At 46.3% G+C, this 26,500-nt stretch overlaps 1 protein-coding gene across 4 annotated transcripts in view; it reads left to right on the forward strand.

The window, feature by feature from the left end:
- LOC127911372 (RNA binding protein fox-1 homolog 3-like) overlaps nucleotides 1-26,500 on the forward strand; it is a 1,085,108-nt gene that overhangs the window by 1,005,926 nt on the left and 52,682 nt on the right. For all 4 annotated transcript variants that reach the window (XM_052477708.1, XM_052477709.1, XM_052477707.1 and 1 more), the window contains 2 exons: nucleotides 3,901-3,961; nucleotides 19,465-19,518. In XM_052477708.1, the coding sequence (XP_052333668.1) occupies nucleotides 3,901-3,961; nucleotides 19,465-19,518 (115 nt within the window). The remainder of the gene's footprint in view (nucleotides 1-3,900; nucleotides 3,962-19,464; nucleotides 19,519-26,500) is intronic.

Genomic DNA, 26,500 nt, shown 5'->3' on the forward strand with positions numbered 1-26,500 from the left:
CATTTAACCCAACCCCTCTGAATCAGAGAGTTGCTGGAGTCATTTAACCCAACCCCTTTGAATCAGAGAGTTGCTGGAGTCATTTAACCCAACCCCTTTGAATCAGAGAGTTGCTGGAGTCATTTAACCCAACCCCTCTGAATCAGAGAGTTGCTGGAGTCATTTAACCCAACCCCTCTGAATCAGAGAGGTGCATGAGTCATTTAACCCCTCTGAATCAGAGAGGTGCATGAGTCATTTAACCCAACCCCTCTGAATCAGAGAGTTGCTGGAGTCATTTAACCCCTTTGAATCAGAGAGTTGCTGGAGTCATTTAACCCAACCCCTCTGAATCAGAGAGGTGCATGAGTCATTTAACCCCTCTGAATCAGAGAGGTGCATGAGTCATTTAACAAAACCCCTCTGAATCAGACAGGTGCACGGGGAGCAGTTGTTGTGGATTAACTGATTTGATCAAGGGCAGAACAGCACATTTATTCCCACTTTGCTGGCCCTGGGATTCAAACCAGCAACCTTGCAGTTATTGGCCCAACAGTCTTAACCACTAGGCTACCTGCAACCCCTATTGTTAAGGTAAAATACAGTTGGAGTCGGAAGTTTACATACACCTTAGTCAAATACATTCAAACTTAGTTTTTAACAATTACTGACAATTAATATGGTACAAAAATTCCCTGTCTTTGGTCAGTTAGGATCACCACTTTCTTATAAGAATGTGAAATATGAGAATAATAGTAGAGAGAATGATTTATTTCAACTTTTATTTCTTTCATCGCTACCCGGTGGGTCAGAAGTTTAAATACACTAAATTAGTATTTGGTAGCATTTCCTTTAAATTGTTTAACTTGGGTCAAACGTTTTAGGTAGCCTTCCACAAACGTCCTGACTGAAGTCTTGAGATGTTGCTTCAATATATCCACATAATTTTTCTCCCTCATGAAGCCATCTATTTTGTGAAGTCACCAGTCCCTCCTGCAGCAAAGCACCCCCACAACATGATGCTGCCACCCCCGTGCTTCACGGTTGGAATGGTGTTCTTCGGCTTGCAAGCCTCCCCATTTTTCCTCCAAACATAAAGATGGTCATTATGGCCAAACAGTTCTATTTTTCTTTCATCAGACCAGAGGACATCTCTCCAAAAAGTACGATATTTGTCCCCATGTGCAGTTGCAAATTGTAGTCTGCCGATTTTATGGAGGTTTTGGAGCAGCTGCTTCTTCCTTGCTGAGAGGCCTTTCAGGTTATGTCGATTTCGGACTCGTTTTACTGTGGATATAGATACTTTGTACCTGTTTCCTCCAGCGTCTTCACAAGGTCCTTTGCTGTTGTTCTGTGATTGATTTGCACTTTTAGCACCAAAGTACGTTCATCTCTGGGAGACAGAACGCGTCTCCTTCCTGAGTGACGGCTGCGTGATCCCATGGTGTTTATACTTGCGTACTATTGTTTGAACAGATGAATGTGGCACCATCAGGCGTTTGGAAATTGCTTCCAAGGATGAACCAGACTTGTGGAGGTCTACAATTTATTTTCTGAGGTCTTGGCTGATTTCTTTTGATTTTCCCATAATGTCAAGCAAATAGGCACTGAATTTGAATATAGGCCTTGAAATACATCCACAGGTACACCTCAAATTGACTCAAATTATGTCAATTAGCCTATCAGAAGCTGCTAAAGCCATGACAGCATTTTCTGGAATGTTCCAACCTGTTTAAAGGCACAGTCAACTTAGTGTATGTAAACTTCTGACCCACTGGAATTATGAAACAGTGAATTATAAGTGAAATAATCCGTCTGTAAACAATTGTTGGAAAAATTACTTGTGTCATGCACAAAGTAGATGTCCTAACCGACTTGCCAAAACTATAGTTTGTTAACAAGAAATTTGTGGAGTGGTTGAAAAACAAGTTTTAATGACTCCAACCTAAGTGTATGTAAACTTCTGACTTGAACTGTATGTAAATATTTAAATAATACCTGGGCACATACATCACATCAGACACAGGCTAGTGTAGTGTTAGCGTAGCCTCAAGGTCTGACCTGCTGGTCTATTGGATATGAAAGCCATTAGCTCTAATTAGCGGCCAAGGGAAATGCTAACACGGTGGGTTAGGAAAACATACTAAACTCAACTCGACGCTGCCAGGGGCTGGTTGATACGGAGAGCTGTTTTTTACTTCAGCAAACTCAGAGGGAGAGATTATTATTATGTTTTTATAACTTGAACATTTCTGTTTAGAGAGGCCCTAAGCAATTGATAGAGATGTTTGTAGAAAATGGATTCTGGCTCATTAGGTTTATAAGAACAAGGTGGTTCCCTTCACCAAGGTGGTTTGAACGTTGCTTTCTGTTCATCTGATACTGGTGATATACAGTGCCTTCAGAAAGTACTCACTTGTTCCACTTCTTGGTGCGTAACCAGGTGGGATTCAAATTGATTTAAATGTCTTGTTTTTTGTCAATGATCTACAGAAAATATTCCAATGTAAAAGTGTTCAACCCCCCAGAGTAAATACATGTTCAAATCCCCTTTGGCAGTGATTATCGCTGTGAGTCTCTAAGAGCTTTCAACACCTGGATTGTATAATATGTGTACATTATTCTTTATAAAATTCTTCAAGCTCTGTCAAGTTGGTTGTTGGGCAAATCTTGCCATCGATTTTCAAGCTGGTTTAAGTCAAAACTGTAACTAGGCCACTCAGGAATATTCAATGTCGTCTTGATAAGCAACTCCAGTGTAGATTTGCTGAAAGGTGAACTCATCTCCCAGTGTCTGTTAGAAAGCAGACTGGACCAGGTTTCCAATAGGATTTTGCTTGTGCTCAGCTCTATTGCGTTCCTTATTATCCTAAAGAACTTTGATAGTCCTTGCCGATGACAAGCATACCCAAACATGATGCAGCCATCACCATGCTTGAAAATATGAAGAATGGTACTGTTCTGTTGCCCCAAACACAACGCTTTGTATTCAGGACATTAAGTCAATCTCTTTGACACATTCTTTGCCGTTTTCGTTAGTGCATTATTGCAAACAGGAAGCATGTTTTGGAATATGTTTATTCTATACAGGCTTCACTATCTCATTTAGGTTTGTATTGTGGAGAAACTACAATGTTGTTGATGCATCCTCAGTTTTCTCCCATCACAGCCATTCATCTCTGTAACTGTTTTCAAGTCACCATTGACCTCATGGTGAAATCCCTGTGCAATTTCCTTCTTCTCCGGCAACTGAGTTAGGAAAGATGCATGTATCTTTGATGTGACTGGGAGTATTGATACACCACCCGAAGTGTAATTAATATCTTCACCATGCTCAAAGGGATATTCAATGTCTGCTTTGTTTTATTTTACCCATCTACCAATAGGTGCCCTTCTTTGCAAGGCATTGGAAAACCTCCCTGGTCTTTGTGTTTGAACCTGTGTTTGAAATTCACTGCTTGACTAAGGGATAATTGTATCTGTGGGGTACGGAGATGAGGTAGTCGAAACATAATTCTACTTTGACATTATGAGATATTGTGTGTAGGTTAGTGACACAGAATCTCAATATAATCCATGTCAAATTCAGGCTGTTACACAACAACATGTGGGGAAAGCCAACGAGTGTGAAGGCACTGTATTTCTGAAGGCACTGTATTATTCCGTATTGTTATGTTATTAGGTCTTGTTTTGCTATAACTATAGTATAACTATATAACAAAAATGAAGCTCCAATATGCAGTTTAGCCTCACTGACTGTCTACAGTGTAATCTGTGTGTGTGTGTGGTGTGTGTGTGTGTGTGTGTGTGTGTGTGTGTGTGTGTGTGTGTGTGTGTGTGTGTGTGTGTGTGTGTGTGTGTGTGTGTGTGTGTATGCATTTGTGTGTTCTCTCTAACTGTCTACACTCTATCTGAACACAGGTTAACAACGCAACAGCAAGAGTTATGACAAACAAAAAGGTGGCAAACCCATACATGAATGGTAAGAGCTCCCCTTATCCTCCTCCCTACTCCCTCTTCCTTCACCTCCTCCCTGCTCCCTCTTCCTTATCCTCCTCCCTGCTCCCTCTTCCTTATCCTCCTCCCTACTCCCTCTTCCTTATCCTCCTCCCTGCTCCCTCTTCCTTATCCTCCTCCCTACTCCCTCTTCCTTCTCCTCCTCCCTGCTCCCTCTTCCTTATCCTCCTCCCTACTCCCTCTTCCTTCACCTCCTCCCTGCTCCCTCTTCCTTATCCTCCTCCCTACTCCCTCTTCCTTATCCTCCTCCCTGCTCCCTCTTCCTTCACCTCCTCCCTACTCCCTCTTCCTTATCCTCCTCCCTACTCCCTCTTCCTTATCCTCCTCCCTGCTCCCTCTTCCTTCACCTCCTCCCTGCTCCCTCTTCCTTCACCTCCTCCCTACTCCCTCTTCCTTATCCTCCTCCCTACTCCCTCTTCCTTATCCTCCTCCCTACTTCCTCTTCCTTCACCTCCTCCCTACTCCCTCTTCCTTCACCTCCTCCCTACTCCCTCTTCCTTCACCTCCTCCCTACTCCCTCTTCCTTCACCTCCTCCCTGCTCCCTCTTCCTTATCCATCTCCCTACTCCCTCTTCCTTATCCTCCTCCCTACTCCCTCTTCCTTCACCTCCTCCCTACTCCCTCTTCCTTCACCTCCTCCCTGCTCCCTCCTCTTCCTTCACCTCCTCCCTACTCCCTCTTCCTTCACCTCCTCCCTACTCCCTCCTCTTCCTTCACCTCCTCCCTACTCCCTCCTCTTCCTTCACCTCCTCCCTACTCCCTCCTCTTCCTTCACCTCCTCCCTGCTCCCTCCTCTTCCTTCACCTCCTCCCTGCTCCCCTCTTCCTTCACCTCCTCCCTGCTCCCTCCTCTTCCTTCACCTCCTCCCTGCCCTCCTTCTCCTCCTCCCTGCTCCCTCCTCTTCCTTCACCTCCTCCCTGCTCCCTCCTCTTCCTTCACCTCCTCCCTACTCCCTCCTCTTCCTTCACCTCCTCCCTGCTCCCTCCTCTTCCTTCACCTCCTCCCTGCTCCCTCCTCTTCCTTCACCTCCTCCCTGCTCCCTCCTCTTCCTTCACCTCCTCCCTGCTCCCTCCTTCCTTCACCTCCTCCCTACCTCCTCCCTACTCCCTCCTCTTTCCTTCACCTCCTCCCTGCTCCCTCCCTTCACCCTCCCTCTTCCTTCACCTCCTCCCTGCTCCCTCCTCTTCCTTCACCTCCTCCCTGCTCCCTCCTCTTCCTTCACCTCCTCCCTGCTCCCTCCTCTTCCTTCACCTCCTCCCTGCTCCCTCCTCTTCCTTCACCTCCTCCCTGCTCCCTCTTCCTTCACCTCCTCCCTGCTCCCTCCTCTTCCTTCACCTCCTCCCTGCTCCCTCCTCTTCCTTCACCTCCTCCCTACTCCCTCCTCTTCCTTCACCTCCTCCCTACTCCCTCCTCTTCCTTCCCTGCTCCTCCTCCCTGCTCCCTCCCTCTTCTTCCTTCACCTCCTCTTCCTTCCCTCCTCCTCCCTCTCCCTACTCCCACCTCTTCCTTCACCTCCTCCCTGCTCCCTCCTCTTCCTTCACCTCCTTCCTGCTCCCTCCTCTTCCTTCACCTCCTCCCTGCTCCCTCTTCCTTCACCTCCTCACTGCTCCCTCTTCCTTCACCTCCTCCCTACTCCCTCCTCTTCCTTCACCTCCTCCCTCCCTCTTCCTTCACCTCCTCCCTCCTCTTCCTTCACCTCCTCCCTACTCCCTCCTCTTCCTTCACCTCCTCCCTTCCCCTCCTCTTCCTTCACCTCCCCTGCTCCCTCCTCTTCCTTCACCTCCTCCCTGCTCCCTCCTCTTCCTTCACCTCCTCCCTGCTCCCTCCTCTTCTCCTCCTTCCCTCCTCTTCCTTCACCCTCCCTTCACCTCCCCCTGCCATCCTCCTCTTCCCTTCACCTCCTCCCCCTCCTCTTCCTTCACCTCCCTCCTCTTCCTTCACCTCCTCCCTGCTCCCTCCTTCACCTCCTTCCCTTCACCTCCTCCCTGCTCCCTCCTCTTCCTTCACCTCCTCCCTTCACCTCCTCCCTGCTCCCTCCTCTTCCTTCACCTCCTCCCTACTCCCTCCTCTTCCTTCACTCCTTCCCTCCTCCCTACTCCATCCTCTTCCTTTACCTCCTCCCTACTCCCTATTTCTTCACCTCCTCCCTACTCCCTATTTCTTCACCTACTCCCTACTCCATCCTCTTCCTTCACCTCCTCCCTACTCCCTCTTTCTTCACCTCCTCCCCTACTCCCACTTTCTTCACCTCCTCCCTCCCCTCCTCTTTCTTCACCTCCCTCCTCTTCCTTCACCTCCTCCCTGCTCCCTCATCTTCCTTCCTCCCTCTTCCTACACCTCCTCCCCCTTCCTTCACTCCCTCTTTCTTCACCTCCTCCCTAGTCCCTCCTTTCTTCACCTCCTCCCTACTCCCTCCTCTTCCTTCACCTCCTCCCTACTCCCTCTTTCTTCACCTCCTCCCTACTCCCACTTTCTTCACCTCCTCCCTGCTCCCTACTCCCTTCTCTTCCTTCACCTCCTCCTCCTCTACTCCCCCTCCCTCTTCCTTCACCTCCTCCCTTCACTCCCTCCTCTTCCCTTCACCTCCTCCCCTATTTCTTCACCTACTCCCTCCTCTTCCTTCACCTCCTCCCTGCTCCCTCCTACCCACTTCTTCTTTTTGACCGACAGGACAGACAGACGGACGGACGGACAGACAGACAGATCAGTATATTTGCTGTATTAACTGATGAAATCAGATGGTGCGATATGTATTCAGTGACCCAGACTCTAACCCTATGATGACTGAACCATAACCAGCTACTCAGGTTATTTTCTATTTGCTTGGTTTTGGTATTTTATTTTGATTTGATTTGAATTCCACAGTACGTTATTCATTTGAAATCATTGCTTGAGTGTTTTTGTAAACTGCCTATTCCATCTGGCCTTTTCCCATGGCTTTCCCATGGCTTTCCCATGGTTAGGAGATGAAACAACCTAAGCAACGAGTGTTCCTCAAGGGTTCTTCGGGAATGATTTCATGTGGAACCATAAAAGGCTCAAACTTTGAAAACTGCAATGGTTCTTTAACAGCGTACAAAAAAAGTGTTTTTCTTATTTTAGTGATAATTCAAATATGTTCGTTGGCGGCTCATTATATTATTTTAGGGAGTGGTTTTACGCGCAGCTATTTGTGGTGTAACCATGAGTCTCCTTCCAGTTCATCTAATCTACTACAGCCAAGGACGTGTCTTGTGAGAGACTTGTGCATGTCCTTGTGTTAATTGAGAATGGCTGATTTAAATCAGTGGTTCTTATTTCTCTCAGCCATGACAGGGCTAACACACCTGATTCCCCTTGTCAATTAACACAATAATAACACATTTTTTTGCAATTTTAACAAAACAATATTTCTCACCAGAATTAAAAAAAAAAAAAAAAAACTCTGTTTCTTTCAAAGCATCTACAAATAACCTTTGATTGAGGAACCGTTCCATGTTTTATTAATGGTTCTTTAAAGACCATTACGAAAGGTATTTTCTAGTACCATAAAGCTTATATTTAGAACCGTATGAGCATGGTTCTTTATAGAACCTTCAAAAAAAGGTTCCTTATAGCCCCCTAAAAGGAACCCTTATTTGGCCCTATATAGAGAAGTTGCTGTTTTTTTTAGTCTGTACAGGGATCATCTCTTAACATAATAAGTGTAAAGATGGAAAGGAGAATTGGTTCGGACATAAGGAGCGAAGGGAGGAGATGGAGAAAGTGTTGAGAGGGGGGAGGGGAAGGGGGAGGAAAGTGAATTTGGTGGAGAGGAGAGTGAATGGATGAGTGGATGGAGGAAATAAAAAGCCAAGGGCTCAATCTGAAAGGGCTTCACGGTTTGTCTCTGTCTCTCTCTCTCTGACACACATTCATGTTGATGGAAGAGAGAGATACATCCAGAGAGAGAGAGAAGAGAAAAGAGAGAGAGACACACGTGGAGAGGGAGAAGAGAGAGAGAGAGAAATGGAGAGAGAGGGAGAAGAGAAAGAGAGATAAATGGAGAGAGAGAAGAGGCCAGTAATGAATTGGCCAGACATGTCAACACTCCTCTCTTCTTCCCTCCATCTCTCCATCAGAGTAGGGTTAGAGCAGTGCAGACAGAGAGAATGAGACCTGACTCCCCTTCCGTCACTGAACCACACTACCACACCACCACATTACCACACCACCACACTACCACACCACCACACTACCACACCACCACACTACCACACCACCACACTACCACACCACCACACTACCACACTACCACACCACCACACCACCACACTACCACACCACCACACCACCACACCACTACACCACCACACTACCACACTACCACACCACCACACTACCACACCACCACACCACCACACTACCACACCACCACACCACCACACCACCACACCACCACACCACCACACCACCACACCACCACACTACCACACTACCACACCACCACACCACACTACCACACCACCACACTACCACACCACCACACTACCACACCACCACACCACCACACTACCACACTACCACACCACCACACTACCACACTACCACACCACCACACTACCACACCACCACACTACCACACCACCACACCACCACACCACCACACTACCACACCACCACACTACCACACCACCACACTACCACACCACCACACCACCACACCACCACACTACCACACAACCACACCACCACACCACCACACTACCACACTACCACACTACCACACCACCACACCACCACACCACCACACTACCACACCACCACACCACCACACTACCACACCACCACACTACCACACTACCACACCACCACACTACCACACTACCACACTACCACACTACCACACCACCACACCACCACACTACCACACTACCACAACACCACACTACCACACCGCCACAATACCACACTACCACACCACCACACTACCACATCACCACACTACCACACCACCACACTACCACACCACCCCACCACCACACCAACACACCACCACACCACACCACCACACAACTTATTATTAATCTCCTCCTGTCCCATCATCATGTCTCTCCTCCTATCCCATAATCATGTCCTCTTCCTATCCCATAATCATGTCTCTCCTCTCCTCCTATCCCATAATCATGTCTCTCCTCTACTCCAATCACATCATCATGTCTCTCCTCCTATCCTATCATCATGTCTCTCCTCCAATCCCATCATCATGTCTCTCTTCCTTTCGCTTCATCATGTCTCTCCTCCTATCCCATTATCATGTCTCTCCTCCTATCCCATCATCATGTCTCTCCTCCTATTCCATAATCATGTCTCTCCTCCTATCCCATCATCATGTCTCTCCTCCTATCACATCATCATGTCTCTCCTCCTGTCCCATCATCATGTCTCTCCTCCTATCACATCATCATGTCTCTCCTCCTCTCCCATAATCATGTCTCTCTCCTATCCCATCATCATGTCTCTCCTCTACTCCAATCACATCATCATGTCTCTCCTCCTATCCCATCATCATGTCTCTCCTCCTATCCCATCATCATGTCTCTCCTCTACTCCAATCACATCATCATGTCTCTCCTCCTATCCCATCATCATGTCTCTCCTCCTATCCCATCATCATGTCTCTCCTCCTATCCCATCATCATGTCTCTCCTCCTATCCCATCATCATGTCTCTCCTCCTATCCCATCATCATGTCTCTCCTCCTGTCCCATCATCATGTCTCTCCTCCTGTCCCATCATCATGTCTCTACTCCTATCCCATCATCATGTTTCTCCTCCTATCTCATCTTCTTGTCTCTCCTCCTCTCCCATCATCATGTCTCTCCTCCTCTCCCATCATCATGTCTCTCCTCTCCTCCTCTCCCATCATCATGTCTCTCCTCCTATCCCATCATCATGTCTCTCCTCCTCTCCCATCATCATGTCTCTCCTCCTCTCCCATCATCATGTCTCTCCTCCTATTCCCCATCATCATGTCTCTCCTCCTATCCCATAATCATGTCTCTTCTCTCCTCCTCTCCCATCATCATGTCTCTCCTCCTCTCCCATCATCATGTCTCTCCTCCTATCTCATCTTCTTGTCTCTCCTCTCCTCTTCTCCCATCATCATGTCTCTCCTCCTATCTCATAATCATGTCTTTCCTCCTATCTCATCATCATGTCTCTCCTCCTATCTCATCATCATGTCTGTCCTCCTATCTCATCTTCTTGTCTCTCCTCTCCTCTTATCACATCATCCTGTCTCTCCTCTCCTCTTATCACATCATCATGTCTCTCCTTTCCTCCTATCCCATCATCTTGTCTCTCCTCTCCTCCTATCCCATCATCATGTCTCTCCTGTCCCATCATCATGTCTCTCTCCCCATCATCATGTCTCTCCTCCTGTCCCATCATCATGTCTCTCCTCCTGTCCCATCATCATGTCTCTCCTCCTGTCCCATCATCATGTTTCCTCCTGTCCCATCATCATTCTTCCTCCTATCCCATCATCATGTCTCTACTCCTCTCCAATCATCATGTTTCTCCTCCTCTCCATCATCATGTTTCTCCTCCTATCCCATCATCATGTCTCTCCTCCTATCCCATCATCATGTCTCTCCTCCTCTCCCATCATCATGTCTCTCCTCCTCTCCCATCATCATGTCTCTCCTCTCCTCCTCTCCCATCATCATGTCTCTCCTCCTATCCCATCATCATGTCTCTTCTCCTCCTATCCCATCATCATGTCTCTCCTCTCCCATCATCATGTCTCTCCTCCTCTCCCATCATCATGTCTCTCCTCCTCTCCCATCATCATGTCTCTCCTCCTCTCCCATCATCATGTCTCTCCTCCTATCCCATCATCATGTCTCTCCTCCTATCCCATAATCATGTCTCTTCTCTCCTCCTCTCCCATCATCATGTCTCTCCTCCTCTCCCATCATCATGTCTCTCCTCCTATCTCATCTTCTTTCTCTCCTCTCCTCTTCTCCCATCATCATGTCTCTCCTCCTATCTCATCATCATGTCTGTCCTCCTATCTCATCTTCTTGTCTCTCCTCTCCTCTTATCACATCATCCTGTCTCTCCTCTCCTCTTATCACATCATCATGTCTCTCCTTTCCTCCTATCCCATCATCTTGTCTCTCCTCTCCTCTTCTCACATCATCATGTCTCTCCTCTCCTCCTATCACATCATCCTGTCTCTCCTCTCCTCTTATCACATCATCATGTCTCTCCTTTCCTCCTATCCCATCATCTTGCCTCTCCTCGCCTTCTTTTCCATCATAATGTCTCTCCTCTCTTCCTTTTCCATCATCACGTCTCATCACCATTTGCCCAAGATGGACGTTGCAGTCAGACGTCTTTGTCTTTGTCTTGTCATGTCCAGTATATCTTTTTACGTATTTTTTCTTCGCAAATATTTTTAAATATTTTTCTTAACCTCAACTTCAACATACTCTCCTGCAATCCACCTCACCCAATGTGGTATGGATCTGCTATTGTCTTTTGTACTGGTACCCCCAACAGCAGCTAGCCAGCTAACTGCCTACTAGCTGGTAGTAAGCTAGCCACTGCTAGCTGTCTTCAGCTAACCTTTAGTCCGGACAACTCTTGACAGTCTGCACAGCGCATCTCAAACCAAAGCAAATCTGACTTATTTTTCTCCATATGTCCGGATTCCTACGTCAAGCTCTGAACTTTTTCACCTGGATCATCGCAGTTAACTAGCTGCTATCCCAGTGGCTACTCCTGGCTAACGTCTCTGTCCCGAAGCAAGAACCCATTAACCTGGATCATCGCAGTTAACTAGCTGTTATCCCAGTGGCTACTCCTGGCTAACGTCTCTGTCCCGAAGCAAGAACCCATTAACCTGGATCATCGCAGTTAACTAGCTGTTATCCCAGTGGCTACTCCTGGCTAACGTCTCTGTCCCGAAGCAAGAACCAATTAACCTGGAGCTAGCCTTTGATAGGTCCATCCCCCGGGTAGCCGAAGAGGTCCATCAGCCACTCCTTGGGCTAAAATACCTATTTTGCCAATTGGCCTGGACCCCTTTTACTGCTGACACGGAGCCCTGCTGATCCATCACGACTGGACTACCGACGTAATTTGCCCGAGGGGGTTTTTCAACTGGCTCCTCCATCGCCACATGCCCTGAATGACCATCTGCTAGCCTGCTAGCTAGGACCCGCTAGCTGTCTAGAGCATATCGGACTGTTAGCTGAAGAGGCCCATCGAACAAATTCTTTGGCTACTATAACTATTTTGCCAATTGGGCTGGACCCTTTTACCACACGGAGCCCTGCTGATCCATCACGCCTGGTCTGCCGATGTAACAGCAAGAGTGTGCTACAACAGACTTCTTCCGTCTCGACGTCCCTCTAAGGCCTTTCTGCTGGCTTGCTAGCCCGCTAGCTGTCTGAATCGCCATGTCTCCAGCCGGCCTCGCTACTCACTGGACCCCTATGATCACACTACTAAACATGCCTCTCCCTAATGTCAATATGCCTTGTCCATTATTGTTCTGGTTAGTGATTACTGTCTTATTTCACTGTAGAGCCTCTAGGCATGCTCAATACGCCTTAGCTAACCCTTTAGTTCCACCTCACACACATGCGGTGGGTGACCTCACCTGGTTTAAATTATGTTTCTAGAGACAATACATAGGACGTGCTACCTGTCCCAGACCTGCTGTGTTCAACTCTCTAGAGACAGCAGGAGTGGTAGAGATACTCTTAATGATCGGCTAAGAAAAGCCAACTGACATTTACTCCTGAGGTTCTGACTTGCTGCACCCTCGACAACTACTGTGATTATTATTATTTGACCATGCTGGTCATTTCTGAACATTTGAACATCTTGGCCAGGTTCTGTCATAATCTCCACCCGGCAAAGCCAGAAGAAGACTGGACACCCCTCATAGCCCGGTTCCTCTCTAGGGTTCTTCCTAGGTTTTGGCCTTTCTATGGAGTTTTTCCTAGCCACCGTGCTTCTACACCTGCATTGCTTGCTGTTTGTGGTTTTAGGCTGGGTTTCTGGACAGCACTTTGTGACATCAGCTGATGTACGACAGGCTTTATAAATACATTTTATTTGATTTGAATATCTCTGTCATTGTCACTCGAATGCATAGGTTTTCCTCCACTGTTTACCTCCACTGTTTACCTCCACTGTTTATCTCCACTCCACCTCCACATCCTACCATACCTTTATCTGTACATTATGCCTTGAATCTATTCTACCGCGCCCAGAAACCTGCTCCTTTTACTCTCTGTTCTGAACGTACTAGACGACCAGTTATTATGGCCTTTAGCCGTACCCTTATCCTACTTCTCCTCTGTTCCTCTGGTGATGTGGTGGTTAATCCAGGTCCAGCAGTGCCTAGCTCCACTCTCACTCCCCAGGCGCTCTCATTTGTTGACTTCTGTAACCGTAAAAGCCTTGGTTTCATGCATGTTAACATTAGAAGCCTCCTCCCTAAGTTTGTTTCATTCACTGCTTAAGCACACTCTGCCAACCTGGATGTCCTAGCCGTGTATGAATCCTGGTTTAGGAAGACCACCAAAAACCCGGAAATTTCCATCCTTAACTATAACATTTTTCGACAAGATAGAACTGCCAAAATGGGCGGAGTTGCAATCTACTGCAGAGATAGCCTGCATAGTTCTGTTTTACTTTCCAGGTCTGTGCCCAAACAATTTGAGCTTCTACTTTTAAAAATCCACCTTTCCAGAAACAAGTCTCTCACCTTTGCCGCTTGCGATAGATCACCTTCTACCCCCAGCTGTGCCCGAGACACCATATGTGAATTGATTTCCCCCCATCTATCTTCAGATCTTGTGCTGTTAGGTGACCAAACTGGGACATGCTTAACACTCCGGCCATCCAACAATCTAAACTTGATGCCCTCAATCTCACACAAATTATCAATGAACCTAGGTACAACCACAAGTCCGTAAACACGGGCACCCTCATAGATCCTAACCAACCTGCCCTCCATGTACACCTCTGCTGTCTTCAACCAGGATAACAGTGATCACTGCCTCATTGCCTGCGTCCGTAGTGGGTCTGTGGTCAAACGACCACCCCTCATCACTGTCAAACTAAAACACTTCAGCGAGCAAGCCTTTCTAATCGACCTTGCCCGGGCAGTTAGGGAAGCAAAGGCTAGCCTTTTCAAACAGAAATGTGCATCCTGTAGCACAAACTCCATGGGACACTGTAAAGTCCATGGAAAATAAGAGCACCTCCTCCCAGCTGCCTACTGCGCTGAGGCTATGAAACACTGTCACCACTGATACATCCACTATAATTGAGAATTTCTATAAGCATTTTTCTACGGCTGGCTATGCTTTCCACCTGGCTACCCCTACCACGGTCAACAGCCCTGCACCCCCCAAAGCAACTTGCCAAAGCCTCCCCCATTTCTCCTTCACCCAAATCCAGATAGCTGATGTTCTGAAAGAGCTGCAAAAATCTGGACCCCTGCAAATCAGGCTAGGCAATCTGGACCCTCTTTTTCTAAAATTATCTGCAGAAATTGTTGCAACCCCTATTACTAGCCTGTTCAACCTCTCTTTCATATCGTCTGAGATCCCTAAATATTGGAAAGCTGCCGCGGTCATCCCCTCTTAAAAGGGGGAGACACTTTAGACCCAAACTGCTACAGACCTATATATATCCTACCAGGCCTTTCTAAGGTCTTCGAAAGCTAAGTTAACAAACAGATCACCGACCATTTCGAATCCCACCGTACCTTCTCCACTATGCAATCTGGTTTCAGAAATGGTCATGGGTTCACCTCAGCCATGCTCAAGGTCCTAAACGATCATACCCGCCATCGATAAGAGACAATACTGTGCAGGCATGTTCATCGACCTGGCCAAGGCTTTCGACTATGTCAATCACCACATTCTTATTTGCAGACTCGATAGCCTTGGTTTCTAAAATTACTGCCTCGCCTGGTTCACTAACTGTTTCTCTGACAGAGTTCAGTGTGTCAAATCGGACGGCCTGTTGTCCAGAACTCCGTCTCTATGAGAGTGCCACAGGTTTAAATTCTCAGGCCTACTCTTTTCTCTGTATACATCAATGATGTCGCTCTTGCTGCTGGTGATTCTCTGATCCACCTCTACGCAGACGACACCATTCTGTATACTTCTGGCCCTTCTTTGGAAACCGTGTCAACTAACCTCCAGATGAGCTTCAATGCCATCCAACACTCTTTCCGTGGCCTCAAACTGCTCTTAAATGCAAGTAAAACTAAATGCATGCTCTTCAACCGATCGCTGCCTACACCTACCTGCCCGTCCAGCATCACTACAGTTCTGACTTAGAATATGTGGACAACTACAAATACCTAGGTGTCTGGTTAGACTGTAAACTCTCCTTCCAGACTGACATTAAGCATCTCCAATCCAAAATGAAACCTAGAATCGGCTTCCTACTTCGCAACAAAGCATCCTTCACTCATGCTGCCAAACGTACCCTGGTAAAACTGACTATCCTACCGATCCTTGACGTCGGCGATGTAATTTACAAAATAGCCTCCAACACTCTACTCAGCAAATTGGATGCAGTCGATCACAGTGCCATCCGTTTTGTCACCAAAGCCACATTTACTACCCACCACTGCGACCTGTATTCTCTCATTGGCTGGCCCAAGCTTCAAACCCACTGGCTCCAGGTCATCTATAAGTCTTTGCTAAGTAAAGCACAGCCTTATCTCAGCTCACTGGTCACCTTAGCAGCACCCACCCATAGCATGCCCTCCAGCAGGTATATTTCACTGGTCACTCCCAAAGCCAATTCCTCCTTTGGCCGCTTTTCCTTTCAGTTCTCTGCTGCCAATGACTGGAACGAACTGCAAATATCAATGAATATGGAGACTTAAATCTCCCTCACTAATAATAAGCACCAGCTGTCAGAGCAACTCACAGATCACCTGAACATAGCCCATCTGTAAATAGCCCATCCAACTACCTCAGCCTCAAACTGTTATTTATTTAATTTATTTTTCTCCTTTGCACCCCTGTATCTCTACTTGCACGCTCATCTTCTGCCATCCATCACTCCAAGGTGTATTGCTATATTGTAATTATTTCACCTTATGCCTTATTTATTACCTTAACTCCCTTATCCTACCTCATTTGCACACACTTTATTGCCTTTTCTACTGTGTTATTGACAGTATGTTTGTTTATTCTATGTGTAACACCGTGTTGTTGTTTGTGTCGCACTGTTTTGCTTTATCTTGGCCGGGTCGCAGTTGTAAATGAGAGCTTGTTCTCAACTAGCCTACCTGGTTAAATAAAGGTGAAATAAATCAAATAAAAATCATGTCTATCTCCTATCATCATGACAGTCCTCCTATCAAATCATCATGTCTCTCCTCGTATCCCATTATCCTGTCTCTACTCCTATCTCATCATCATGTCTCTACTCCTATCTCATCATCATGTCTCTACTCCTATCTCATCATCATGTCTCTCCTCCTATCCCATCATCATGTCTCTCCTCGTATCCCATTATCCTGTCTCTACTCCTATCTCATCATCATGTCTCTACTCCTATCTCATCATCATGTCTCTACTCCTATCTCATCATCATGTCTCTCCTCCTATCCCATCATCATGTCTCTCCTCGTATCCCATTATCCTGTCTCTACTCCTATCTCATCATCATGTCTCTACTCCTATCTCATCATCATGTCTCTACTCCTATCTCATCATCATGTCTCTCCTCCTATCCCATCATCATGTCTCTCCTCGTATCCCATTATCCTGTCTCTACTCCTATCTCATCATCATGTCTCTACTCCTATCTCATCATCATGTCTCTACTCCTATCTCATCATCATGTCTCTACTCCCATCATATCTCCTATCATCATGTCTCTCCTCCTATCCCATTATCCTGTCTCTATCCCATCCTATCCCATCATCCCATCATGTCTCTATCCCATCATAATGTTCTCTATCCCATCCCATCATAATGTCATGTCCCTCATAATGTCTCTCCTATCCCATCATCCCATCATAATGTTTCTCCTCCTATCCCATCATAATGTCTCTCCTATCCCATCATAATGTCTCTCCTATCCCATCATAATGTCTCTCCTATCCCATCATAATGTCTCTCCTATCCCATCATAATGTCTCTCCTATCCCATCATAATGTCTCTCCTCTCCTCCTGTCCCATCATCATGTCTCTCCTCCTGTCCCATCATCATGTCTCTCCTCCTGTCCCATCATCATGTATCTCCTCTCCTCCTATCCCATCATACAGTCTCTCCTCCTATCCCATCATACAGTCTCTCCTCCTATCCCATCATACAGTCTCTCCTCCTATCCCATAATCATGTCTCTCCTCCTATCCCATCACCATGTCTCTCCTCCTATCCCATCATCATGTCTCTCCTCCTATCCCATCATATCCCATCATAATGTCTCCCATCATAATGTCCTATCCCATCATCATGTTTCTCTCCTATCCCATCATAATGTCTCTCAATCATAATGTTTCTCCTCCTATCCCATCATCATGTCTCTCCTCCTGTCCCATCATCATGTCTCTCCTCCTATCCCATCAATCATCCCATCATAATGTCTCTCCTCCTATCCAATCATATCATGTCCCATCATCCTCCCTATCCCATCATATCATGTCTCTCCTCCTATCCCATCATACATGTCTCTCCTCCTATCCCATAATCATGTCTCTCCTCCTATCCCATCATAATGTCTCTCCTCCTATCCCATAATCATGTCTCTCCTCCTATCCCATCATACAGTCTCTCCTCATTTCCCATTATCATGTCTCTCCTCCTTTCCCATAATCATGTCTCTCCTCATATCCCATCATCATGTCTCTCCTCCTATCCCATCATACAGTCTCTCCTCATTTCCCATTATCATGTCTCTCCTCATATCCCATCATTATGTCTCTCCTCCTATCCCATCATACAGTCTCTCCTCATTTCCCATTATCATGTCTCTCCTCCTATCCCATCATACAGTCTCTCCTCATTTCCCATTATCATGTCTCTCCTCCTGTCCCATCATACAGTCTCTCCTCATATCCCACCATACAGTCTCTCCTCATATCCCACCATACAGTCTCTCCTCTCCTCCTATCCAATCATACAGTTTCTCCTCATATCCCATCATACAGTCTCTCCTCCTATCCCATCATCATGTCTCTCCTCCCATCCCACCATACAGTCTCTCCTCCTATCCCATCATACAGTCTCTCCTCATATCCCATCATACAGTCTCTCCTCCTATCCCATCATACAGTCTCTCCTCCTATCCCATAATCATGTCTCTCCTCCTATCCAATCATACAGTCTCTCCTCCTATCCCATAATCATGTCTCTCCTCCTATCCAATCATACAGTCTCTCCTCTTATCCCATAATCATGTCTCTCCTCCTATCCAACCATACAGTCTCTCCTCCTATCCCATAATCATGTCTCTCCTCCTATCCCATCATACAGTCTCTCCTCATTTCCCATTATCATGTCTCTCCTCCTTTCCCATAATCATGTCTCTCCTCATATCCCATCATCATGTCTCTCCTCCCATCCCATCATACAGTCTCTCCTCCTATCCCATCATCATGTCTCTCCTCCTATCCCATCATACAGTCTCTCCTCCTATCCCATCATACAGTCTCTCCTCCTATCCCATCATACAGTCTCTCCTCATATCCCATCATCATGTCTCTCCTCCTATCCCATCATACAGTCTCTCCTCCTATCCCATCATCATGTCTCTCCTCCTATCCCATCATACAGTCTCTCCTCCTATCCCATCATTATGTCTCTCCTCCTATCCCATCATACAGTCTCTCCTCATTTCCCATTATCATGTCTCTCTTCCTGTCCCATCATACAGTCTCTCCTCCTATCCCATCATACAGTCTCTCCTCTTATCCCATCATCATGTCTCTCCTCATATCCCATCATCATGTCTCTCCTCCTATCCCATCATACAGTCTCTCCTCCTATCCCATCATCATGTCTCTCCTCCTATCCCATCATACAGTCTCTCCTCCTATCCCATCATTATGTCTCTCCTCCTATCCCATCATACAGTCTCTCCTCATTTCCCATTATCATGTCTCTCTTCCTGTCCCATCATACAGTCTCTCCTCCTATCCCATCATACAGTCTCTCCTCCTATCCCACCATACAGTCTCTCCTCTCATCCCACCATACAGTCTCTCCTCTCATCCCACCATACAGTCTCTCCTCATATCCCATAATAATGAAGTATCATCGAACGCTGGAACATAATTTTTACATTTTTATTTGATTCCAGACCTTTAGTGTAAAATTCTGCTAAAAGTAAAGATATGCTGAAATATCTTCAGTCTTTGTGAATGGGTTGCTGAGCTACCATCTGTCTAAGTGAATGGGATGCTAATCTAACATTAGTCTACCACTCCCTTGTGTGTTTTCTGTAGGCTGGAAGCTGAACCCAATGGTGGGAGCTGTCTATGGTCCTGAATTGTATGCAGGTAAAACTTCACTGATACATACGACACAACAACCCCTCGCTATCACAGTACATCTCACCTTCTCTATCTATCTCCCATCTCTCTCTCTCCCACCATCTCTCTCTCTCTCTCTCTCATCCCACCATACTCTCCTCTCTCTCTCTCTCTCTTATCTCTCTCTCTCCCTCTCTCTCTCTCTCTCTCTCTCTCTCTCTCTCTCTATCTCTATCTCTATCTCCCCCTCCAGTACATCTCCCCCTCCCCCTCTCTCTCTCTCCCCCCTCTCTCTCTCTCTCTCCCCTCCCCCCTCTCTCTCTCTCTCTCTCTCTCATGAGCCGGTATGGTTGTGGTGTTAGGTATTCACGTGTGTGCGTACATGCTCCTTTCATTTAGAGGAAGTGCTGTGACTGTCTGCGGACTTTAACACCTCTCCATCTTGCTCATTAGACTGAAATCTGTTCATTCCAAGACAGCTTTACTGCCAAGCTCTAAATAACAGCCATCCATCTATTTTATTTCTCCCTCTCCTCCCCCTCTCCTCCCCTCTCCTGCCCTCCCCTCTCCCCTCATCCACCCCCCTTTCCTCCCCACTCCTCCCCCTCATCCACTCCCCTCACGATCCTGAACCCTAATATATTGAGTCGTCTTAAACATGCCAGTAAAGTTTGCCAAGCCTAAACGACGCCATATGCCTCTGCAAGTCCCATGTGGCAGCCATGTTGGAGGTGTGTGTGTGTGTGTGTGTGTGTGTGTGTGTGTGTGTGTGTGTGTGTGTGTGTGTGTGTGTGTGTGTGTGTGTGTGTGTGTGTGTGTGTGTGTGTGTGTGTGTGTGTGTGTGTGTGTGTGTGTGTTGGTGTGTATGTGTGTGTGTCTTGGTGTGTGCGTGTGTTTCCTGGCACAACAACCTATTTACAGTGGGGCAAAAAAGTATTTAGTCAGCCACCAACTGTGCAAGTTCTCCCACTTAAAAAGATGAGAGAGGCCTGTAATTTTCATCATAGGTACACTTCAACTGTGACAGACAAAATGAGAAAAAAAATCCATAAAATCACAAATAATTTTGTTGCCCCACTGTAACTCCCTTGCTTCTCCCATCCTCACTTCCCTCCACTACTCCTCTTCCTCACTCCTTTTCTTTCAAAATATGAAAAAATAAATATTCTTGTAGCGGAAGTGTTGGGTCTGGATTTCATGTGGAATAATTCAAGCTGCGTTTAATCTACTATGGGAGGGAATAGAGCGAGATGTAACTGCCGTTAATCACTCTTTATCAGTGTGGTGTCCAAAGACGAGGATCAGCTGATTTGGAGCCCATAAATTATGTGTGTGTGACAGAACACTCCGTCTCCATTCCTGTGTTTGGCTACAGGTTTATTGTGTTCAAATACCTTTCAGATAGAATGCCGGATGAGAGGGGAGAGAGAGGAGAGGATAGAGAGAGAAAGAGAGGGGAGGGAGCGAGAGAGAGAGGAGAGAGAGAGCAGATAATGCTTGCAGAGCTGAAATAGGCCGATATCTGCTAATCACCTCCTCCCTGTAGGCCCTCACCTCCTCCCTGTAGGCCGTCTCGTCGTTATTGGTAATCAAGCCTACCACTGTTGTGTCGTCCGCAAACTTGATGATTGAGTTGGAGGCGTGCGTGGCCACGCAGTCGTGGGTGAACAGGGAGTACAGGAGAGGGCTCAGAACGCACCCTTGTGGGGCCCCAGTGTTGAGGATCAGCGGGGTGGAAATGTTGTTGCCTACCCTCACCAACTGGGGGCGGCCCGTCAGGAAATCCAGTACCCAGTTGCACAGGGCGGGGTCGAGACCCAGGGTCTCGAGCTTGATGACGAGCTTGGAGGCCAATATGGTGTTAAATGCCGAGCTGTAGTCGATGAACAGCATTCTCACATAGGTATTCCTCTTGGGTTAGGGCAGTGTGGTTGGCCCTAAACAGAGAATACACAGTGGCAGAATACCTGACCACTGTGACTGACCCAAATTTAAGGAACGCTTTGACTTCATACAGACTCAGGGAGCATAGCCTTGCTATTGAGAAAGGCCACCGTAGGCAGTCCTGGCTCTCAAGAGAAGACAGGCTATGTCCACACTGACCACAAAATGAGGTGGAAACTGAACTGCACTTCCTAACCTCCTGGCCAATGTATGACCATATTAGAGACACATACTTCCCTCAGATTACACATACCCACGAAGAATTTCAAAACAAACCCAATTTTGATAAACTCCCATATCTACTGGGTGAAATACCACAGTGTGGTACCACAGCAGCAAGATGTGTGACCTGTTGCCACAAGAAAAAGGCAACCAGTGAAGAACAAACACGATTGTAAATACAACACGTGCATTGGCTTGCATAAGTATTCACCAATTTGGCATTTTTCCTATTTTGTTTTTTATTGTGGTACAAACAAGAAATAAGACCAACAAAACTGAAAACTTGAGAGTGTAACCATTCACCCCCCAAGTCAATACTTTGTAGAGCCACCTTTTGCAGCAATTACAGCTTCAAGTATCTTGGGGTATGTCTCTAGGAGCTTGGCACATCTAGCCACTGGGATTTTTGCCCCTTCTTCAAGGCAAAACTGCTCCAGCTCCCTCAATTGGATTGAGGTCTGGGCTTTGACTAGGCCATTCCAAGACATTTAAATGTTTCCCCTTGAACCACTCGAGTGTTGTTTTAGCAGTATGTTTAGGGTCAATGTCCTGCTGGAAGGTGAACCTCCACCCCAGTCTCAAATCTCTGGAAGACTGACACAGGTTTCCCTCAAGAATTTCCCTGTATTTCATGCCATCCATCATTCCTTCAATTCTGACCAGTTTCCCTGCCGATGAAAAACATCCCCACAGCTGCTGCCAGATGCTGCCACCACCATGCTTTACTGTGGGGATGGTATTCTCTGAGTGATGAGAGGTGTTGGGCTTGCGCCAGACATAGCTCAACTTTTGTCTCATCTGACCAGAGTACCTTCTTCCATATGTTTGGGGAGTCTCCTACATGCCTTTTGGCGAACACCAAACGTGTTTGCTTATTTTTTCTTTAAGCAATGGCTTTTTTTCTGGCCACTCTTCCGTAAAGTTCAGCTCTGTGGAGTGTACGGCTTAAAGTGGTCCTATGGACAGATACTCCCATCTCTGCTGTGGAGCTTTGCAGCTCCTTCAGGGTTATCTTTGGTCTCCTTGTTGCCTCTCTGATTAATGTCCTCCTTGCCTGGTCTGTGAGTTTGGTGGGCGGCCGTCTCTTGGCAGGTTTATTGTGATGCCATATTCTTTTTATTTTTAAATAATGTTTTTGGGATATTTGTTTATAACCCAACCCTGATCTGTACTTCTCCACAACTTTGTTCATGATCTGTTTGGAGAGCTCCTTGGTCTTCATTGTGCCGCTTGCTAAGTGGTGTTGCAGACTCTGGGGTCTTTCAGAACAGGTGTATATATACTGAGATCATGTGACAGATCATGTGACACTTAAATAAAGTGCCCCTGTGTGCAATCTAACTAATTATGTGACATGAAGGTAATTGGTTGCACCAGATCTTAGTTAGGGGCTTCTTAGCAAAGGCAGTGATGACAAATGCATGCACCCCTTTTCAGTTTTTATTTATTTTTAACAAGTAATTGTTTCATTCCACTTCACCAATTTAGATTATTTTGTTTATGTCCATTACATGAAATCCCCCAAAAAATCAATTTAAATGACAAGTTGTAATGCAACAAAATAGGAAAAACGCCATGAATTGCAAGGCACTGTATTTATGTTTATTTATTTTCCTTTTGAACTTTGTCTTTATTCTTTTGGAACTTTTGAGTGTAATGTTTACTGTTCATTTTTATTGTTTATTTCACTTTAGTTTATTATCTACTTCACTAGCAATGTTTCCCATGCCAATAAAGCCTATGAATTCAAATTGAGAGAGAGAGAATGAGTGAGTGAGTGAGTGAGTGAGAGAGAACGAGAGAGAGCTGCTGGTTAAATACACACTCACTTGGTTCTTTACCTTATCCACACTGATGGTGTAGGGTTGAACACAGGCTCTTCATTCATTCATCACTGTGCCTTTTTGAGGGAGTGTGTGTGTGTTTGCACTTATGTGTGTTTGTGTGTGTGTGTGTGTCCAGGACCACGGTGTGTGTGTGTGTGTGTGTGTGTGTGTGTGTGTGTGTGTGTGTGTGTGTGTGTGTGTGTGTGTGTGTGTGTGTGTGTGTGTGTGTGTGTGTGTGTGTGTGTGTGTGTGTGTGTGTGTGTGTGTGTGTGTGTGTGTGTGTGACTGAGTGGAGTAGACTGTGTGGGTATGAAGGACAATGAGGGACATGCAATAGTGATTGATTGACTATGTCTGAGTGTATGCAGAGTGTGTGTGTGTGTGTGTGTGTGTGTGTGTGTGTGTGTGTGTGTGTGTGTGTGTGTGTGTGTGTGCGCGTGTGTGTGTGTCCTAGTCTGAGTATATGCATACAGTTTTGCAGCAGAACACAACAAATAAGATTAAAATGCAAAGCAAAATATTAAGAGGAGCTTTTTAACTGCTGACAAAATATGCAGGTTGGAAAGGTGACGTTAGTTTGACTCCGGAGTGTCTCACTCTGCCATGATTTGATTGGTCCAAAACGCGGACGAGGTCACAGTCATTTGCTGACCCCGCCTTTTATTGCTAAATCAAGTTAAGGTGTTTAAAAAACAAGAACCCATACATTTCTCGTGAGTGTGTGTGTGTGTGTGTGTGTGTGTGTGTGTGTGTGTGTGTGTGTGTGTGTGTGTGTGTGTGTGTGTGTGTGTGTGTGTGTGTGTGTGTGTGTGTGTGTGTGTGTGTGTGTGTGTGTGTGTGTGTGTGTGTGTGTGTGTGTGTGTGTGTGTGTGTGTGTGTGTGTGTGTGTGTGTGGTGTCCTGTGTGTGTGGTGTCCTGTGTGTGTGTGTGTGGTGTCCTGTGTGCCTCAGTTGGTAGAGCACGGCACTTGCAAAGCCCGGGTTGTGGGTTCGACTCCCACGGGCGGACTAGAATGAAAAAAGTAAACAAACGTATGCACACTACTGTAAGTCGCTCTGCATAAGAGGCTTTCTTCATTGTCTGAGGTTTAATTAAGCAAACACTCTGTCACTGTCCCTGAGAACACAGAGAGGCGAGATATGGCAGTCTGAAGGCCGTATAGGAGAAGGCCGTATAGGAGAAGGCCGTATAGGAGAAGGCCGTATAGGAGAAGGCCGTATAGGAGAAGGCCGTATAGGAGAAGGCCGTATAGGAGAAGGCTGTATAGGAGAAGGCTTCCAGGACGACTAAGACCGATGCATTGTGGCGTAACGCAGAAAGCCATGGCCATGTTTAGATAGGATTCAAGTCTCTTTTCCTATCCCATAATTCGTGTATTCCCTTTATAGTGCACACTTTCTTTGGCCAGGGCCCATAGGGGACGAGGGTGCCATTTTGGACGTAACCACGGTCTGAAGATTGAGACGGGAGTTAAAATGTGTGTTTAGTCAACTACACACACATGAACACTTCCACATACAAAACACTCACAACTCGATATTTTTCTTGCGCTGTGTCACTATAGCAACGAAATAGTGTACATGCCTGGCATGTTAGCGTTGTCATGGCAACAGTTAGAAGGAGGAAGTCAAGGTGTTCTACTGTACAGCAGCAAGGAAGAAACAGTTGTTATATATATCTCATCATCCCCATTAAAAAACTCCTGGGAAAAGCATTGTCTTTACAACACCATTAACACCTCTTTGACCTAGGCATGCCGCTCGCGCCCCACCTCGACAACATCCGGTGTTATTTCAGAGCGCGAAATTCAAAATAAAACATTTGTAATATTAAACATTCATGAAAATACAAGTGTCTTACATCGTTTTAAAGCTTAACTTTTTAATCTAGCCGCTTTGTCAGAATTCAAAAAGGCTTTACGGTGAAAGCACACCATGCGGTTATCTGAGGACAGCGCCCTGCGTAAAAAAGCATTACAAACATTTTCCAAGCAAGCAGAGGCGTCACGAAAGTCAGAAATAGCGATAAAATAAATCACTTACGTTTGAAGATCCTCTTCTGTTTGGAATCCCAAAGGGTCCCAGTTACATCACAAATGGTCCTTTTGTTCGATAAAGTCCTTCTTTATATCCCAAAAAAAGTCAGTTTAGTTGGCGCACTTGATTCAGTAGTCCATCGGTTTCCCTCATTCAAAATGCAAACAAATGAATTCCAAAAGTTACCAATAAACTCCATCCAAACAAGCCAAACAACGTTTCTAATCAATCCTCAGGAACCCTGATATGTAAATAAATTATACCATTTAAGATGGAGAATAGTACACTGCTCAAAAACATTAAGGGAACACTTAAACAACACAATGTAACTCCTAGTCAATCACACTTCTGTGAAATCAAACTGTCCACTTCGGAAGCAACAATACATTTCAATACATTTCACATGCTGTTGTGCAAATGGAATAGACAACAGGTGGAAAGTGTAGGCAATTAGCAAGACACCCCCAATAAAGGAGTGGTTCTGCAGGTGGTGACCACAGACTACTTCTCAGTTCCTATGTTTGCTGACTGATATTTTGGTCACTTTTGAATGCTGGCGGTGCTTTCATTCTAGTGGTATAGCATGAGAAGGAGTCTACAACCCACACAAGTGGCTCAGGTAGTGCAGCTCATCCAGGATGGAACATCAATGCGAGCTGTGGCAAGAAGGTTTGCTGTGTCTGTCAGCGTAGTGTCCAGAGCATGGAGGCGCTACCAGGAGACAGGCCAGTACATCAGGAGGCGTGGAGGAGGCCGTAGGAGGGCTACAACCCAGCAGCAGGACCGCTACCTCCGCATTTGTGCAAGGAGGAGCAGGAGGAGCACTGCCAGAGCCCTGCAAAATGACCTCTAGCAGGCCACAAATGTGCATGTGTCTGCTCAAACGTTCAGAAACAGACTCCATGAGGGTGGTATGATGGCCCGACGTCCACAGGTGGGGGTTGTGCTTACAGCCCAACGCCGTGCAGGATGTTTGGCATT

The sequence above is a fragment of the Oncorhynchus keta genome, chromosome 24 (genome assembly GCF_023373465.1).
Source record: "Oncorhynchus keta strain PuntledgeMale-10-30-2019 chromosome 24, Oket_V2, whole genome shotgun sequence".
Taxonomy (NCBI): domain Eukaryota; kingdom Metazoa; phylum Chordata; class Actinopteri; order Salmoniformes; family Salmonidae; genus Oncorhynchus; species Oncorhynchus keta.